Here is an 18218-nt window from a genome sequence, read left to right on the forward strand (position 1 = left end):
ATAAAGTAAGGTAGCACTGATTGTGCTCCCTTACTATATGAAGGCAGATAGCAGATTGCTAGAGTGACACCATGCCACTCTATCGCTGTGGGTGGCGAGTGGGAGAAAAGGAGGGAGGCGGGTGGGTTGGCTTTGCGGAGGAGGAGGATGGTAGGGGCACTACAGAAAATGTTTATGAAGAGAGAGGAACGAATGGGCTCTACACTATAGCACAGTATCGATTGGAGGTGGAAGGGGACGCATCCTATACTACAGATAATTGATTTTAGCTCGGGTGCTACACTACAGAAATATATAAAATACATTATATTATAAAATGAGAGTTTATTGCTGATAGACTAGCTGCTAGTAAAAAGATGGCAAGAAGTAGTGGAGGGAGATTTAGAGAAATGTTTTGAGGGGGAACAGGGAGGTGGGTGAGGAGTTGGTCCCTACGCTACACAAATGAAAAAAAAATAATATCCCTAAACTGCAGACTGCCAGTACCTAAGATGGTGTAGACCTGTTCAGGGGGGTGCAAAGAGAGCTGTTTGGGAGGGATCAGGGAGGGTAATCTCTACACTATAGCTAAAATTAGTTTTGCAAGCCGACTGATTAACCCCATTCACTGCCGGCAATTTCAGAAGTGTGGTGTGCAGTTGCAGTCTTAAACAATAATTCTGGTGTGGACTCTCCCTTTAATTTTTTCCAAGTATTCATTTTAAGTACACTGTCTAATTAAATCATGCTCCAGGCTGTGGTAGTGCATTACTGTACCTGGTGAGGAAGTGGTTTGTATTTGGAGGATACATGTGCATGGCAAACTTGATGCTCTTGCTGGAGAGAGAAGGTACTGCACCTGCTTATGCAACTTTAACTAAATGCCACCTGCAAAGGGATTATTTAAAGGGACACTGAACCCAATTTTTTTATTTTGTGATTCAAATAGAGCATGCGATTTTAAGCAACTTTCTAATTTACTCCTATTATCAAATTTTCTGTTTTCTTGCTATCTTTATTTGAAATAGAAGGCATCTAAGCTTTTTTGGGGGTTCAGAATTCTGGACAGCACTTTTTTATTGGTGGATGAATGGATCATCTACAAAACATTTATGTAAAGAAAAATCTTGTGTACAATGTCCCTTTAAGTGTTAAAGTGAATGTAAATTTTGAATGAATCAGTGCCCAGTTTTTAAAAATACTATTAAAAACGGCACTTTCAGTCATGAAAATTTACATTGCAGCGGTTTTGTTAAAATACTTTATTCTTCTTCCAATCCGGACCATCTATTCCCCCCCGCCCGCAGCTCCTCTGTACTTGCATCAGCAATGACGAATCTGGAGGAAGCCGGTTTAGTTATTGCTGTGGTTCAGATAGAGCATGCAATTTTAAGCAACTTTCTAATTTACTCCTGTTATCAATTTTTCTTTGTTCTCTTGCTATCTTTATTTGAAAAAGAAGTAATTTAAGCTTTTCTTGGTGCAGGACTCTGGACAGCACTTTTATTGGTGGATGAATTTATCCATCAATCAGACACCGAAAATGGGCAGGCATCTAAACTTACATTCTTGCATTTCAAATAAAGATACCAAGAGAATAAAGAAAATTTGATAAGAGTAAATTAGAAAGTTGCTTAAAATTTCATGCTCGATCTTAATCACAAAAGAAAAAATTTGGGTTCAGTGTCCCTTTAAGTCTCAAGAAGTTCAGTGAATGAATAGAGGTTTGTTTGGTATGAGGAGGGAGGGGCGGGCAGCTAAAATGATTATCTATGTATTTCTAATAATATATAACCAAATCAGAGATTTTCTTCATATTTGTAAAACTAATATAAAAATTCTATAAATGAAACCTTCATCTGATTGTGACAACCAGCAGGAATGTTAATCGTGTCTTACTGACTAGTGATTTCAATTAGGGTTGCACCGATACCAAGTATTTGCATGAGTACTTGTACTCGTGCAAATGCACCGATACTTAAACTGATACCTCCACTTCCTACCCATATGCTACCTTGTGGCGTTTTTTCAAACTGCATGTTCCCATTTCATTTTAAACTGGAGTGGAGACTAAACCAAAAATTGTTTACTACTGTTCTGCCAATACAAATTGCTGTTATTTGTATTATTGTAGTAGAGATCACTGTACCTCGTTCAGACAAACCCCTGAAGTACTGGGCAGTTAATAAACAGATTTCCAGCTCTGGCTAAAATGGCCCAAAAATCTCTTTCTGCCCCATGCAGTAGTGTGGAAAGATAAAGGCTGTTCAACTTAGTCGAACCTCCATACAAATGTCAGATTGATGTTATATAACAGCCCTACAACCCAATTGCATCACCCCTTTAAATGTAACATTTTTTATTTATAAACATGTTCAGTAAACTTTTGACAAATAAAACTTATTTCATAATGTCTTTTGAATTACAGTCCTTTATAATTATAAAGAAAGAATCTTAAATAATTAGTCTGTATTGTGCTTGGTAAATGACATTTTAAAAAAAAAAGTATCGGTAATTGGTATCGGCGAGTATTTGAAAACAAGTATCGGTACTTGTACTCGGTCATAAAAAAATGGTATCGGTGCAACCCTAATTTCAATTGTGACTTAAATATTCAATCCACCCTGAGTGTACCTTATCCTGAGTTCGTAAGTAGCTTAAAAGGTTGTGAAACGCAACCTTTTTTTTTCTTTCATGATTGAGATAGTTTGAACATGTGATTTTAAAAAAAACTTTCCAATTTGCTTCATTCTCTTAGTATCCTTTGTTGAGGAAGCAGCAATGCACTACTGAGTGCTAGCTGAACACATCTGGTGAACCAGTGACGAGGCATTTATGTACAGCCATCAATTACAGCTTGCTTCCAGTAATGCATTGCTGCTCGTCAGCTTACCTAGGTACGCTTTTCAACTAAAGATACCATGAGGCTGAATCAAATTTAAATTATAGAAGTAAATTGGAAAATTGTTGACTCATGAAAGAAAACATTTGTGTTTCATGCATTACGCTCCATATTGTCCTTCTGAAATCATGCTATTTGTTGACAGGCCCCTTGTCCATTTTTAGAGAGCTAAAACTGTAATTGTTGTAATAAAAATAGCATTGAGCAGTGGGTCATACTTTATAGAAATAATTGAAAAAATGTATTTTAAAAGATTTTTACTTTTTTTTTTTTATTTTTATTTTTTTATTTAATTTGTGTTTGAGTCCATTACTTCCTGTCACAGCCCCGCAAGCGGGCTTGTGTCTCTAAGGGAAGTCATATGTAGCTTGATGTCAAATCTTTTAGAGCAACGTAAGCTAGCTTACTGCTCAGTGACTGCTAGAGAAACAGGAGAAAGTCAGTTTCTTGCCTATGCTCAGAAGATGTAGAATGCAATTTAAGTCTCTACATGTCAGCTTCCTTATGGCAATAGCCGCACTAAGAATTTCTAAGTGTTAATTTTGCAAGAAAACAAGTAAGTTTACTGTTTCCAACACCTTATTTTTATGATTACTTATATTTAATTTAATAAATGAGCACGGTTTTATATTTCTTTTAAATGTTATAGTCTGAAATTGAAATTTTAGTTTGTGGATTTTTTTTCTCCGCACATGTAAATCAATATGGGTTTTACAGATAAAACTGTACCTTCTTATATGAAAATGCTTGGAATTGTAAATATCTGACATCTAAAATAATATCGGGACTGTCAACCACTTTCTGCTTTGTGTGCAAACAAAGCCTTATGTTGACTCCAGTTTCATCATCCTTTTATTGTCATAGTCTTGACAGTGGAAATCTGAGTTATTCAAAGTAAAAGTACATTGATGAGGGGATTATTAGATCAGGGTTTCCACAGTCTGTGGCACTGGTTTTCAAACTTGTTCTCAGGCCTCCCTAACAGTCCACGTTTCGAGGATATCTTAACTGGAGCACAGGTGAAATAATCAGCCGATTAGTTAACATGGTTATTTTACCTGCTCTCATACAAGGTAATCCTGAGAATCTTTCCTGTTGGGGAAGCCTGAGGACATGTTTGAAAACCAGTGGTTAATGGGGATTGAGAAGTGACCATCCTTTTCAAATCAAAGGCCACATGAGAATTTGATTTAACTTTTGCAGGGCTATTTAATGAGCCTGCCCACCTGGCTAATGTTACTGTCAACCAACAAAAATTTGAACTAGTATTACTTTTTTTTTTATTTGGAAATGGAGAGAACATTTTTGGTAAAGGGGTTACATTTCTTAGTGCAGGCAAGGGTTTCAAACTTGGGGTTGTCCTAGTTACCCCAAATATTTCATTTTATGCAAAAATAAATGTAATATATATTCCATCACACATTTAATTCCTCCTTTCCTTAAGTCACCATATTGGGTTATTTAAAAAAAAAAAATCCTTTTATTTTTAACTTTTTTTCCAGGTCTTGTCTTATGATACATATCTTTTGGAAATGTGGAAAAGGATTCACAATTTTTTATTTTCTTTTTCAATATATCAAGGGGTCTCTTAATGTATTACGTTACAGATGATCAGCAAGATGGTGAAAATATTGCTCTTTTCTAAATTAAAAATTATACTTAAATAAAATAAATTAATATATATATATATATATATATATATATATATCTATTTATCTATCTATCTCTATCTATATCTATCTATATCTATCTATCTATCTATATCTATATATATATATATATATATATATATATATATATATATATATATATATATATATATATATATATATATATCTCTCTCTCTCTCTCTCTCTCTCTCTATATATATATATATATATATATATATATATATATATATATATATATATATATATATATATATATATATATCTATCTATCTCTTTTTTCTTTTCATTACTTAGCTTTTGTATTGTAACTAATTTTTATTTTTTGAGGATGGTTCTAGAATATTTCTTGGTCTGTATATAGCTTACTTTCATTTTTTGTTAGATTTATGATTATTTTAGGGGGTTATTTTGTCTAATATAAAATTCTTCATAATTTTACTCACATTGACTCCTATTTACAATACTATGGGCAATGTCTGATATTTGACATTACCAATAAATAACGATTTTTGTAAATGGCATTTTTTTTTTCTTAATGTATGTCCATCTCTGGTTGTGCCAAGTGTAATCCTTTTGAAAAGATGAATGTCTAATATATGTGTTTTAAATTTCAGCTTTGTGTTGTACTTGGACAATTGCGCACCAGTTGTGAATACCTTGAACTTTGGCTTTTCTAGTCCAGTGCTGTTGAACCCTCCTCATTTACAGCTTGCACAGATTAAGACACAGCTGACTCTTCATCATTTCACCTCGGGTACTTCAAACAATATTCCTCCGGTTTATTCTTTGTTAAATCAAGCATTATTGAAAATAAGCACTGCTCACACAATGTTTCCTCCAAGAGGAGGTTTTCCTGGTCAAAGACCACAAGGTCTTCCTCGAATGATGCAGCCTCATATGGGCCCCTCAGGAATGAATCGTCCTGGTATGAACCAGCATGGTATGAATCTTCCTGGAATGAATAATCCGTCTATGGGTCCTGCTAGAATGAACCACCCAGGAATAGGCATGGATCAACCTCGAATGAACTTTCCACGGATGAATCATCCAGGTATGAATCAGAGTGGCTTGGGTTTTCATCCAGAAATGAAAAGTCCGGGGATGGGTATGAGGCCACATGCAATGGATCCATCAGGATCTTTTATGGGAGGAAGTCCAGATCCAATTGGAATGAAAGGCATGCCAATGAGACCATCCATGATTGGGACACCTGAGAGAGTTATGGGCCCTCAAGGTTTTCAGCCAAGATTTATGGGCTCCAGTCCCATACTTAGATCAGGTCAACCAAGAATGCAAGAGCTTCCCCCAGGAATGAATATGCTAGGTAAACCACACCCACAAAATCTTCGAATTGGAAAAGATGCAATGCCATTGCAGGGACCAGGTCATCCCTTGGGTTCATTTGGAAATACAGCTGAAGGCATTGGAGTAAAGTCTGTAAATTCTCCACAGGTTGCGCTGAGATCTGATCGTCAGGCCCGTTACACGTCAGAAAGTGCTTCCAGTATTTTAAAGAGCTTTGGACTCTCTAATGAAGATTTAGAGGAGCTTAGCCGTTACCCTGATAATCAGCTGACACCTGAAAACATGCCAGTAATATTGAGAGAAATAAGATTACGTAAAATGGGTCATTCCGTGTCCACTGTAGACCAAGGAAGTGGAAGAAGACCTGTAAATGAGCTGTTGCCACCTAGTAAAGTTATAGACTATGGACATTCAAGCAAGTACCCAATTACTGATGACCCGGTTTCCATGAGAGTTTCTGAATTTTCAAGAATTGAAGAAAAACCTAGGCGTACTTCAGCTAAATTGGACACTCAAAAATCAGATCTCTCCAAAAAGGCAACAGTGACACCTAAGAGAGAGCCTGAAACAAGTAATAAGTCGGTGGAATCTGCAAACAAAATACCAACCATATCAAATGCCCGTAAAAATAAACCTGTTCAGCAGCCTTCAAAGACTGAAAAACCTAACAATATAGTTGTTGGTGAGCAGACTTCTGACAAGCCTGAAGTTCCAGGTGCTGTGAAACCTAATGCAGGTGGTGTTCAGCCAGTTACTACTACAGTCAGTCACTCTGAAGTGAAGTCCAGCTGTCCTGATCCTCAAATCACTAAACCATCTGACAGCCAGGTTGGAACCGTAGCCAACCAAGAAAATACAGCATCAGAGGCTTCTGCTTGGCTGAAGTCTGAGAATGCTGACGTTTTGAAAACCAAGAAGCAACCAACTCCTTCAATGATGAATGATTACTATGCTGCATCACCCAGAATATTTCCTCATATCTGTTCTCTGTGTAACATAGAATGTAGTCATTTAAAGGTGAGTGCCTTTTTTATGTTTGTGATTCTGATTCAGAGTATAATCTGAATGCATGTTACACAAATTCTTTGCTGTAATGCTGTTGGAAATGCAAGCAGAGAGTTTGGTTATGGACAATGGACTAGGAAGAGTGAAAGTTAGAAGTGTTTGAGTTATTGGAAAAACAGAAGATTAGAATTTATGTATTCCCAAATCTCTGCAAAACTAAAATATGTATGTCAGAACATTGTCAATCTTTTAAAGGGGCTAAATAACCTGTCATTTTTCTAAATCACGTGACACAGTTACATTTTAAAAAGTCAAAAATTAAATTTGTAGGTTTGACTTTATCATCACCTCAAAAATACTTTTTTTTTTTTTTTTTCCATTACCGGAGCATCACTAATTTTTTTTTTTTTTTTCCCCTCCGATCTTTTCTTTCCTTAGTTAAATTTTTAATAGAGACATAGAACGATGCTTGCATGTGTGGGTAAATTATATATAAAGCCTAAGAACTCACTACACTTACTCCCTTTTTTTTTTTTTTTTTTTTTGGCAAGGTATATAACTTTTTTTTAAAAATAGAAATAAGTAGTAGCTAGAACTTTTCTAGTTATGTATTAAAAACAATACAGTGTCCAGAAGTACAGTATATTAGGAAACCAGGCTATCAATACGTTCAGCCCAGGTGTAGAGTAATCATGGGTGATTCATTACATGCTCATGAATCGTATTCTAAACTACACAAGCAAGAAAAAGATTACAGAAGAATGCGAGAGAATTTAAGACCTCGACTACTTTGAAGAAGAATTTAGGTGTGAATGAACCAGATCTTGAAAAGAAGAACTCTTGAAAACAGTAACCAAATGGCAGCAAAGCACCCATAATTTTTTTTCCTGTAAAAGTTGCTTCATTACCATGTTGACAAAGTCCAATTTTACATATTGCATATTTATGGTTACACCATTACTGCAATAGCAAAGTAGTTATGTAAATTTTAAATGTTTATAATTTAGTATCAAGTCACACATACACACATTTTCTGTTAGAGTAAATCTGCCTGTAAAGAACTTAGATGTGCTTATTTTTATATTGGTTCCCCCTCCATGGAATTGCATAACAATGTGTATTATTGATGTTTATCGATTTGTATTATTTTGTACCTTAGTTCATCAGCCTGTACATATTTTTGGTAATATCCATGCAAAGTGTGTGTGTGTTTGCGCATGTGTGCGGTTTTTTTTTTTTTTTCTCTCAGCATTTTTTTTGAAAAGTTTCCAATAGTATAGTATAGTTTTTTCCCCCAATATGTGAACACTGTTCTTGATCTTGTAGTATAGATTTTTCAGATGGCCTTTTAAAATAATAGTATAGCATTACTGGTAAAATGTTTTTTGAAAGTAGCTTTATTATAGATTTATAATGCACTGCCTCTGTTTATCAAGATATTTCTACACTTGGTAAGTTCTAATGAATATACCTTTCTTTTTACATTACTAATTTCACAGGCCTTAAATACCAATGCATTTATTGTTTAGGCTACTGGACTATTTAGGGTTTCCAAATTTACAGGTTTTTTTTTTAATGTGTTTTAGGCACCAATAAGTTAGAAATTGGTCAATCAGATGGTTGTATACTTAAAGCACTTTCTAATTAAAACTCATTGTTTATTAGGATTGGATAACACATCAGAATACCACAACCCACATTGAAAGCTGCAGAAAGTTGCGTCAACAGTAAGATATTTCTCATTTATGCGCATTTTTTTTTTTTATTTTTATTTTTTTTGGTGTGCTTTCATTTTAGAGATTTAAAGCTGCAATTAGTCAAAACTTTATGGAATGCAACACTTGTAATTTTGTGATAATTGCTAGGATTTATTTCAGCTGTTTAAACAAGATAAACTATTTTCCATCATGTTTAAAATATCATTAAGCAGCTTGTGCTTTATATGCATTATACATCCATACCTGGTTACTTTTATTTCTGCTTTCTTTCCATTTAAACAGGTATCCAGACTGGAACCCACAAGATTTCTCTTTAAGGTAACGTGTTTGTTCAATATGGAAATTATGCTTGTAATTGTTGGCATAGGACCATTTAAAATGTATGATAAGTTAGACTATCCCAAGATCATATGACTTCTTTACCGGGAGTATCCCACTGCAATCTTGCCAAAGTCTGCTTGTGATAAGTTTTATTTTTGTGATAGAGCCAGTTGTGACGACATTTCTTTTTTTTTTTTTTTTTTTGTCCATTTCATTATTTTAATGGTACACCAGGTTTCATTGGCCATATCATATCCTTTTAAGGAAGTGGTTATACCGTTTTCAGTATGCTTATTTTCTCATTATTGTATGTGTTATGTTAGTCAAAATCTAACCTGAATTGGGAATTAAAAAAATGACCATAAGTATCATGGACAATGAGTCTTGCTGGCCCTGGACCATTCACATGTAGAAGAAAGTATCTCTTTTAAATGCAGATATATAATGCAATGGATGTTCTTGGAATTAGTTTCCCAATTTTGCCCTAAAAAAAGGAAATTTATGCTTGCCTGATAAATTTATTTCTTTTACGATATGACGAGTCCACGGATTTCATCCTTATGGTATTAAGCCTCCTGGTCAGCATGAGGAGGCAAAGTGCACCACAGCAGAGCTGTATATATAACTCCTCCCTTCCCTCCCACTCCAGTCATTCGACCGAAGTTAGGAAGAGAAAGGAAAAGCCAAGGTGCAGAGGTGACTGAAGTTTAACAAAAATAAAAACCTGTCTGAAAAATTGACAGGGCGGGCCGTGGACTCGTCATATCGTAAAAGAAATAAATTTATCAGGTAAGCATAAATTTCCTTTTCTTTTACAAGATATGACAAGTCCACGGATTTCATCTTTACTTATGGGATACAATTCCAAAGCTATAGGACACTGATGAAAGGGAGGGAAAAGACAGGAACCTAAACAGAAGGCACCACTTCTTGAAGAACCTTTCTCCCAAAAACGGCCTCTGACGAGGCAAAAGTATCAAATTTGGAAAATTTGGAAAAAGTGTGAAGAGATGACCAAGTTGCAGCCTTGCAAATCTGTTCAACAGAAGCATCATTCTTAAATGCCCATGAGGAAGCCACAGCCCTAGTAGAATGAGCCGTAATTCTTTCAGGAGGCTGCTGTCCAGCAGTCTCATATGCAAGACGGATGATACTCTTCAGTCAAAAAGAAAGAGGTAGCCGTAGCTTTCTGACCCCCTACGTTTTCCAGAAAAAACAACAAATAATGAAGATGATTGACGAAAATCTTTAGTCGCCTGCAAGTAAAACCTCAGGGCACGAACCACTTCCAGGTTATGTAACAGACACTCCTTCTTAGAAGAAGGATTAGGACACAAAGAAGGAATAAAAATTTTCTGATTAATCTTATTAGAAACAACCTTGGAAAGGAAACCAGGTTTGGTACGTAAGACCACCTTATCAGAATGGAAAATAAGGAGAATCACACTGTAAAGCTGAAAGCTCAAACTCTGCAGAGAAATAGCAACCAAAAATAACTTTCCAAGATAACTTAATATCTTTAATATCTATGGAATGCATAGGTTCAAACGGAACCCCTTGAACATTTAAGAGCTAAATTCAAACTCCAAGGAGGAGCAATTGGTCTAAACACAGGCCTGATTCTAGTTAGAGACTGACAAAAAGATTGAACGTCTGGAACATCTGACAGACGTTTGTGTAACAAAATAGATAAAGCAGAAATCTGTCCCTTCAAGGAACTTGCTGACAACCCTTTCTCTAATCCTTCTTGGAGAAAAGACAAAATCCTGGCAATCCTAACCCTACTCCAGGAGTAGCCCTTGGATTCGCACCAATAAAGATATTTACGCCATATCTTATGGTAAATCTTTCTAGTAACAAGCTTTCGTGCCTGAATGACCGAATCAGAGAACTCTCGCTTAGATAAAATAAAGCGTTCAATCTCCAAGCAGTTAGCTGCAGAGAAACTAGATTTGGGTGATGGAAGGGTCCCTGAATGAAAAGATCCTGCCTCAATGGAAGTTTCCACGGTGGCAGAGAGGACATGTCCACTAGATCTGCATACCAAGTCCTGTGCGGCCACGCAGGAGCGATTTAGAATTACCAAAGCCCTCTCCTGTTTGATCCGTGCAATCACCCGGGGCAGGAGAGCAAACGGTATAAACACATAAGCTAGGTTGAACGACCAAGGCATCTATCAGTTCGTCCTGAGGTTCCTTATCTTGCGAGCTTAGCATTCTGACGAGACGCCATCAGATCCATTTCCGGATTGCCCCACCTGAGAATCAGTGCGGCAAAGACCTCCAGGTGAAGTTCCCATTCCCCCGGATGAAACGTCTGTCTGCTCAAAAAGTCTGCTTCCCAGTTGTCCACTCCTGGGATGTAGATTGCTGACAGATAACGAGAGAGCCTCCGCCCACCGAATTATCTTGGATATTTCTGTCATCGCTAAGGAACTCCTTTTTCCTCCCTGATGATTGATGTAAGCCACAGTCGCAATGTTGTCTGACTGAAACCGGATGAATTTGGCCGAAGCCAACTGAGGCCAAGCCTGAAGCGCATTGAATATCGCTCTAAATTCCAGAATATTGATTGTAAGTAGACTCCGACCGAGTCCATACACCCTGAGCCTTCAGGGAATTCCAGACTGCACCCCATCCTAGGAGGCTGGCATCTGTTGTCACCATCACCCACGAGGGCCTGCGGAAACATGTCCCCTGGGACAGATGATCCTGCGACAACCACCAAAGAGTCTCTTGTCTCTTGATCCAGAGCTATCTGAGGAGATAAATTTGCATAATCTCCATTCCACTGTCTGAGCATGCTCAGTTGTAGAGGTCTTAGATGAAAACGAGCAAACGGAATGATGTCCATTGCCGCCACCATCATTCCATTTACCTCCATGCACTGAGCCACTGAAGGCCGAGGATTGGACTGAAGGGCTCGGCATGTATTCAGAATCTTTAACTTTCTGACCTCCGTCAAGAAGATTATCATTGATACAGAATCTATTAGAGTTCCCAGGAAAGGAACCCTTGTCTGTGGAATTAGTGAACTCTTTTCTAGATTCACCTTCCACCCGTGAGTCCTTAGAAAGGACAGAACCATGTCGGTATGAGACTTTGTCAGTTGATAAGACGACTCCTGGATCAGAATATCGGCCAGATAAGGTGCCACTGCAATGCCCCGCGATCTGAGAACTGCCAGCAGAGACCCTAGAACCTTTGTGAAGATCCTGGGTGCCGTTGCCAGCCCGAAAGGTAGAGCCACAAACTAAAAATGTTTGTACAAAAAGGCAAATCTTAGGAATTGGTGATCTATGTGGATAAGAATACGAAGGTATGCATCCTTTAAATCCACGGTAGTCATAAATTAACCCTCCTGGATCAATGGAAGAATTGTCTGAATAGTCTCCATCTTGAAGGATGGGACTCAGAGATACTTGTTTAGACTCTTGAGATCTAAAATGGGTCGGAACGTTCCCTCTTTTTTTGGGAACCACGAAAAGATTTGAGTAAAACCCCTGTTCCAGAATTGCAATGGGACAAATTACTCCCATAGTGGAGAGGTCTTTCACACAACGTAAGAACGCCTCTTTTTATCTGGTCTACAGATAATCGTGAAAGAAGGAACCTTCCCCTTGGGAAGGAATTTTTGAACTCCAGCTGATACCCTTGAGACACAATTTCCAGTGTCCAGGGATCCTGAACGTCTCTTATCCAAGCCTGGACAAAGAGAGAGAGTCTGCCCCTACTAGGCCCGGTCCCGGATCGGGGGCCGCCCCTTCATGCTGTCTTGGGAGCAGCAGCAGGCTTCTTGGGTTTTTTACCCTTGTTCCAAGCCTGATTGGGTCTCCAGATGGACTTAGCTTGTGCAAAATTCCCTTCCTGTTTAGCGGAAGAGGCAGAGGGGACTCCCTTGAAAGTTAGAAAGGAACGAAAATTACTCTGTCTACTCCTCTGCTTAGAAGTTTTATCCTTTAATTACTGGGGTGGTGGGGGAAATGGGAGGGATACTTATAGCTTTGGCTGAGGTGTCTGCCTGCTCCTGTTGGCCTGGTGTTGTGTTCCCAGCAATAATAAATACATTTGTAGACTCTCGCTGCCAAGAAAGAATTATTTATCAGGTACGCATACATTTTTGTTTTTGTACATTGCAAATGTAAGTGTCTAGCACAGACCTCAATAACTTGCTTTTTGTGGCATTTTTGGTTTTTATTTATTCATTCTCTAGGAATGACGGAAAGAAAAAGGATGAAATCTCCCGTACCAGATCAAAGTCTAAAAGCCCAATTTCCAGGAGGCCTAGGAGATCTGGATCCAGGCACAGAACCCGCCGCTCACGATCTCGAAGCCCCAGAGGATCCCGGCGGATAAGAAGCCCACGGAGAAGTAGAAGCTCACAAAGAACTCGAAGCAGAAGCCCACGGAGACCTTACCGTAGTTTAAGGCGTTCTGCCAGCCCCAGGCGTCGATCCAGATCTCCACGCCGTTCTAGCACTCCAAGAAGATCTAGAAATGCTCGTAGGTCCAGAACAAGGAGTAATTCTCCAAGTAATAAAGGTATATTGCAGTATATATTTATACGTATTGCTGGTCTGTTATATTACATTTTACTTCTCTGTAGATTTTTAAAAAAAAAATTCTTTCACAGACAAAAAAGCGGTGGATGCTGCTGTAAAGAACTTCATAGAAGCAAGTAAAAAATCTGTAAAGGTATCTAGCAATGAAAAGAAAGTGCCTCCAAATTCCACCACTGTGAAAACTAAACAAGCCAGTAGCACAGCTCCCCCTAAGAAGTCTATCTCTGGAAGCAGCACAGATAGAAAATCTAGTAGTGCTAGTGCATCGCAAAAGAGCAGCACTGTAAAGAGACCCAGCACCAGTAGTTCATCAAGAAGACCATCCACCAGCAGCTCATCCTTTAGGAGACCCACCACCACAGCTTTACGGAAGACAGTGGGATATCCTAAGAAGGCAGCTGGAAAGAAAAATTACCCTGTCCATAAGAAGGAACCACCTGCACCAAAGGGACCTCTGGATAAGGTATGTACATTATTCCTCACAAATTAAAGTAATGAATTTACATCTGCTTTTTGGTTTAGAGAGCCCATTATTTGCTGCTTGTTTGGAATCCTATAGCCATATGTCACACATGATCTGGGTAAATTGCTACAATAATAGTTACAATCCAGGTTGTTTTCTTGTTGGATTAATCATTCCTTTCCAGACCCACCAACAGGTGGCAGGCACACTGCTAAAGCAAGGGTATGGACTGAGTGTCTGTGTTGTATTTGACAAACATTGAGAGTTTGGAGAGGTCTGTTGAATTTATTGTAGAAGATAAACTATTTGTGTTTAATAAAAACGTTGATACTTTTTGTAATCTTATATATATATTTTTTATTTATCATTATAGGTGGGTTAAAGAGAATTTATTATATATAATTTTAGACATATTGAAGACTATATGTGGTATTTTGGCCTATCAATATTTTCCATTCAATAAAGTTGTTGTGTTTTTTTTTTGTTTGTTTTTTGTAGCTTAGAAGAAAATTTAGTCAAGGCACAATTATTCATGCAACAAATCTCCCTGATTCTGGTTATACTGATCAAGATCTTGTGAAAATTGTTCAACCCTTTGGCAAAGTTAGCGATGTTCTCATCATACAATCTAAAAATGAGGTATGTACAACTGTAACTGGCTACACATCTTATCAGTAGTCAACACTAAAATGGATATAGTCATTTTTATATATGCATAAAATATGTAGGCTTTTCAGCACTGTTTTGAATTACAAATACATGTTTTAAAGACATTTAAAACTTAAATTGTACATTGCAATCCAGTTACACACCCTTCAAAGTTTGAGCATGTTTCTTTCATGTAATTAACAAGAGTCCATGAGCTAGTGACGTATGGGATATACATTCCTACCAGGAGGGGCAAAGTTTCCCAAACCTTAAAATGCCTATAAATACACCCCTCACCACACCCACAAATCAGTTTTACAAACTTTGCCTCCAAGGGAGGTGGTGAAGTAAGTTTGTGCTAGATTCTACGTTGATATGCGCTCCGCAGCAAGTTGGAGCCCGGTTTTCCTCTCAGCGTGCAGTGAATGTCAGAGGGATGTGAGGAGAGTATTGCCTATTGAATGCAGTGATCTCCTTCTACGGGGTCTATTTCATAAGGTTCTCTGTTATCGGTCGTAGAGATTCATCTCTTACCTCCCTTTTCAGATCGACGATATACTCTTATATTTACCATTTCCTCTACTGATTCTCGTTTCAGTACTGGTTTGGCTTTCTACAAACATGTAGATGAGTGTCCTGGGGTAAGTAAGTCTTATTTTCTGTGACACTCTAAGCTATGGTTGGGCACTTTATTTATAAAGTTCTAAATATATGTATTCAAACATTTATTTGCCTTGACTCAGAATGTTCAACTTTCCTTATTCCCAGACAGTCAGTTTCATATTTGGGATTATGCTTTAAATTATCATATTTTGTCTTACCTCAAAAATTTGACTTTTTTCCCTGTGGGCTGTTAGGCTCGCGGGGGCTGAAAATGCTTCATTTTATTGCGTCATTTTTGGCGCGGATTTTTTTGGCGCAAAAATTCATTTCCGTTTCCGGCGTCATACGTGTCGCCGGAAGTTGCGTCATTTTTTGACGTTATTTTGCGCCAAAAATGTCGGCGTTCCGGATGTGGCGTCATTTTTGGCGCCAAAAGCATTTAGGCGCCAAATAATGTGGGCGTCTTATTTGGCGCCAAAAAATATGGGCGTCGCTTTTGTCTCCACATTATTTCAGTCTCATTTTCATTTGCTTCTGGTTGCTAGAAGCTTGATGTTTGGCATTTTTTTCCCATTCCTGAAACTGTCTTATAAGGAATTTGATTTATTTTGCTTTATATGTTGTTTTTTCTCTTACATATTGCAAGATGTCTCACGTTGCATCTGAGCCAGAAGATACTACAGGAAAACCACTGCCTGCTGGATCTACCAAAGCTAAGTGTATCTGCTGTAAACTTTTGGTAGCTATTTCTCCAGCTGTTGTTTGTATTAATTGTCATGACAAACTTGTTAAAGCAGATAATATTTCCTTTAGTGATGTACCATTGCCTGTTGCAGTTCCCTCAACATCTAAGGTGCAGAATGTTCCTGATAACATAAGAGATTTTGTTTCTGAATCCATAAAGAAGGCTTTGTCTGTTATTTCTCCTTCTAGTAAACGTAAAAAGTCTTTTAAATCTTCTCTCTCTACAGATGAATTTTTAAATGAACACCATCATTCTGATTCTTTGGACTCTTCTAGTTCAGAGGATTCTGTCTCAGAGATTGATGCTGATAAATCTTCATATTTATTTAAGATGGAATTTATTCGCTCTTTACTTAAAGAAGTACTAATTGCTTTAGAAATAGAGGATTCTAGTCCTCTTGATACTAATTCTATACGTTTGGATAAGGTTTTTAAAGCTCCTGCGGTTATTCCAGAAGTCTTTCCTGTTCCTAATGCTATTTCTGCAGTAATTGCTAAGGAATGGGATAAATTGGGTAATTCATTTACTCCTTCTAAACGTTTTAAGCAATTATATCCTGTTCCGCCTGACAGGTTAGAATTTTGGGACAAAATCCCTAAAGTTGATGGGGCTATTTCTACCCTTGCTAAACGTACTACCATTCCTACGTCAGATGGTACCTCGTTTAAGGATCCTTTAGATAGAAAAATTGAATCTTTTCTAAGAAAAGCTTATCTATGTTCAGGTAATCTTCTTAGACCTGCTATATCATTGGCTGATGTTGCTGCAGCTTCAACTTTTTGGTTGGAAACTCTAGCGCAACAAGTAACAAATCGTGATTCTCATGATATTATTATTCTTCTCCAGCATGCTAATAATTTCATCTGTGATGCCATTTTTGATATTATTAGAGTTGATGTTAGATTTATGTCTCTGGCTATCTTAGCCAGAAGAGCTTTATGGCTTAAGACTTGGAATGCTGATATGGCTTCTAAATCAACTCTACTTTCCATTTCTTTCCAGGGAAACAAATTATTTGGTTCTCAGTTGGATTCTATTATTTCAACTGTTACTGATGGGAAAGGAACTTTTTTACCACAGGATAAAAAATCTAAAGGTAAAAACAGGGCTAACAATCGTTTTCGTTCCTTTCGTTTCAACAAAGAACAAAAGCCTGATCCTTCGTCCTCAGGAGCAGTTTCAGTTTGGAAACCATCTCCAGTCTGGAATAAATCCAAGCCTGCTAGAAAGGCAAAGCCTGCTTCTAAGTTCACATGAAGGTACGGCCCTCATTCCAGTTCAGCTGGTAGGGGGCAGGTTACGTTTTTTCAAAGAAATTTGGATCAAATCTGTTCACAATCTTTGGATTCAGAACATTGTTTCAGAAGGGTACAGAATTGGTTTCAAGATGAGACCTCCTGCAAAGAGATTTTTTCTTTCCCATGTCCCAGTAAATCCAGTGAAAGCTCAAGCATTTCTGAATTGTGTTTCAGATCTAGAGTTGGCTGGAGTAATTATGCCAGTTCCAGTTCCGGAACAGGGGATGGGGTTTTATTCAAATCTCTTCATTGTACCAAAGAAGGAGAATTCCTTCAGACCAGTTCTGGATCTAAAATTATTGAATCGTTATGTAAGGATACCAACGTTCAAGATGGTAACTGTAAGGACTATATTGCCTTTTGTTCAGCAAGGGAATTATATGTCCACAATAGATTTACAGGATGCATATCTGCATATTCCGATTCATCCAGATCATTATCAGTTCCTGAGATTCTCTTTTCTAGACAAGCATTACCAATTTGTGGCTCTACCGTTTGGCCTTGCTACAGCTCCAAGAATTTTCACAAAGATTCTCGGTGCCCTTCTGTCTGTAATCAGAGAACAGGGTATTGTGGTATTTCCTTATTTGGACGATATCTTGGTACTTGCTCCGTCTTTACATTTAGCAGAGTCTCATACGAATCGACTTGTGTTGTTTCTTCAAGATCATGGTTGGAGGATCAATTTACCAAAAAGTTCTTTGATTCCTCAAACAAGGGTAACCTTTCTGGGTTTCCAGATAGATTCAGTGTCCATGACTCTGTCTTTAACAGACAAGAGACGTCTAAAATTGATTACAGCTTGTCGAAACCTTCAGTCACAATCATTCCCTTCGGTAGCCTTATGCATGGAAATTCTAGGTCTTATGACTGCTGCATCGGACGCGATCCCCTTTGCTCGTTTTCACATGCGACCTCTTCAGCTCTGTATGCTGAACCAATGGTGCAGGGATTACACGAAGATATCTCAATTAATATCTTTAAAACCGATTGTTCGACA

The 18218-nt window shown here is 37.7% G+C and overlaps 1 protein-coding gene across 4 annotated transcripts in view; it reads left to right on the forward strand.

Annotated features, from left to right (window-relative positions):
- The window catches only part of ZNF638 (zinc finger protein 638), a 560949-nt gene that overhangs the window by 403369 nt on the left and 139362 nt on the right, over positions 1 to 18218 (forward strand). For all 4 annotated transcript variants that reach the window (XM_053704339.1, XM_053704338.1, XM_053704337.1 and 1 more), the window contains exons 2-7: positions 5166 to 6873; positions 8527 to 8588; positions 8862 to 8897; positions 13113 to 13441; positions 13533 to 13924; positions 14423 to 14563. In XM_053704339.1, coding sequence (XP_053560314.1) covers positions 5166 to 6873; positions 8527 to 8588; positions 8862 to 8897; positions 13113 to 13441; positions 13533 to 13924; positions 14423 to 14563 — 2668 coding nt within the window. The remainder of the gene's footprint in view (positions 1 to 5165; positions 6874 to 8526; positions 8589 to 8861; positions 8898 to 13112; positions 13442 to 13532; positions 13925 to 14422; positions 14564 to 18218) is intronic.

The sequence above is a fragment of the Bombina bombina genome, chromosome 2, assembly GCF_027579735.1.
Source record: "Bombina bombina isolate aBomBom1 chromosome 2, aBomBom1.pri, whole genome shotgun sequence".
NCBI lineage: Eukaryota > Metazoa > Chordata > Amphibia > Anura > Bombinatoridae > Bombina > Bombina bombina.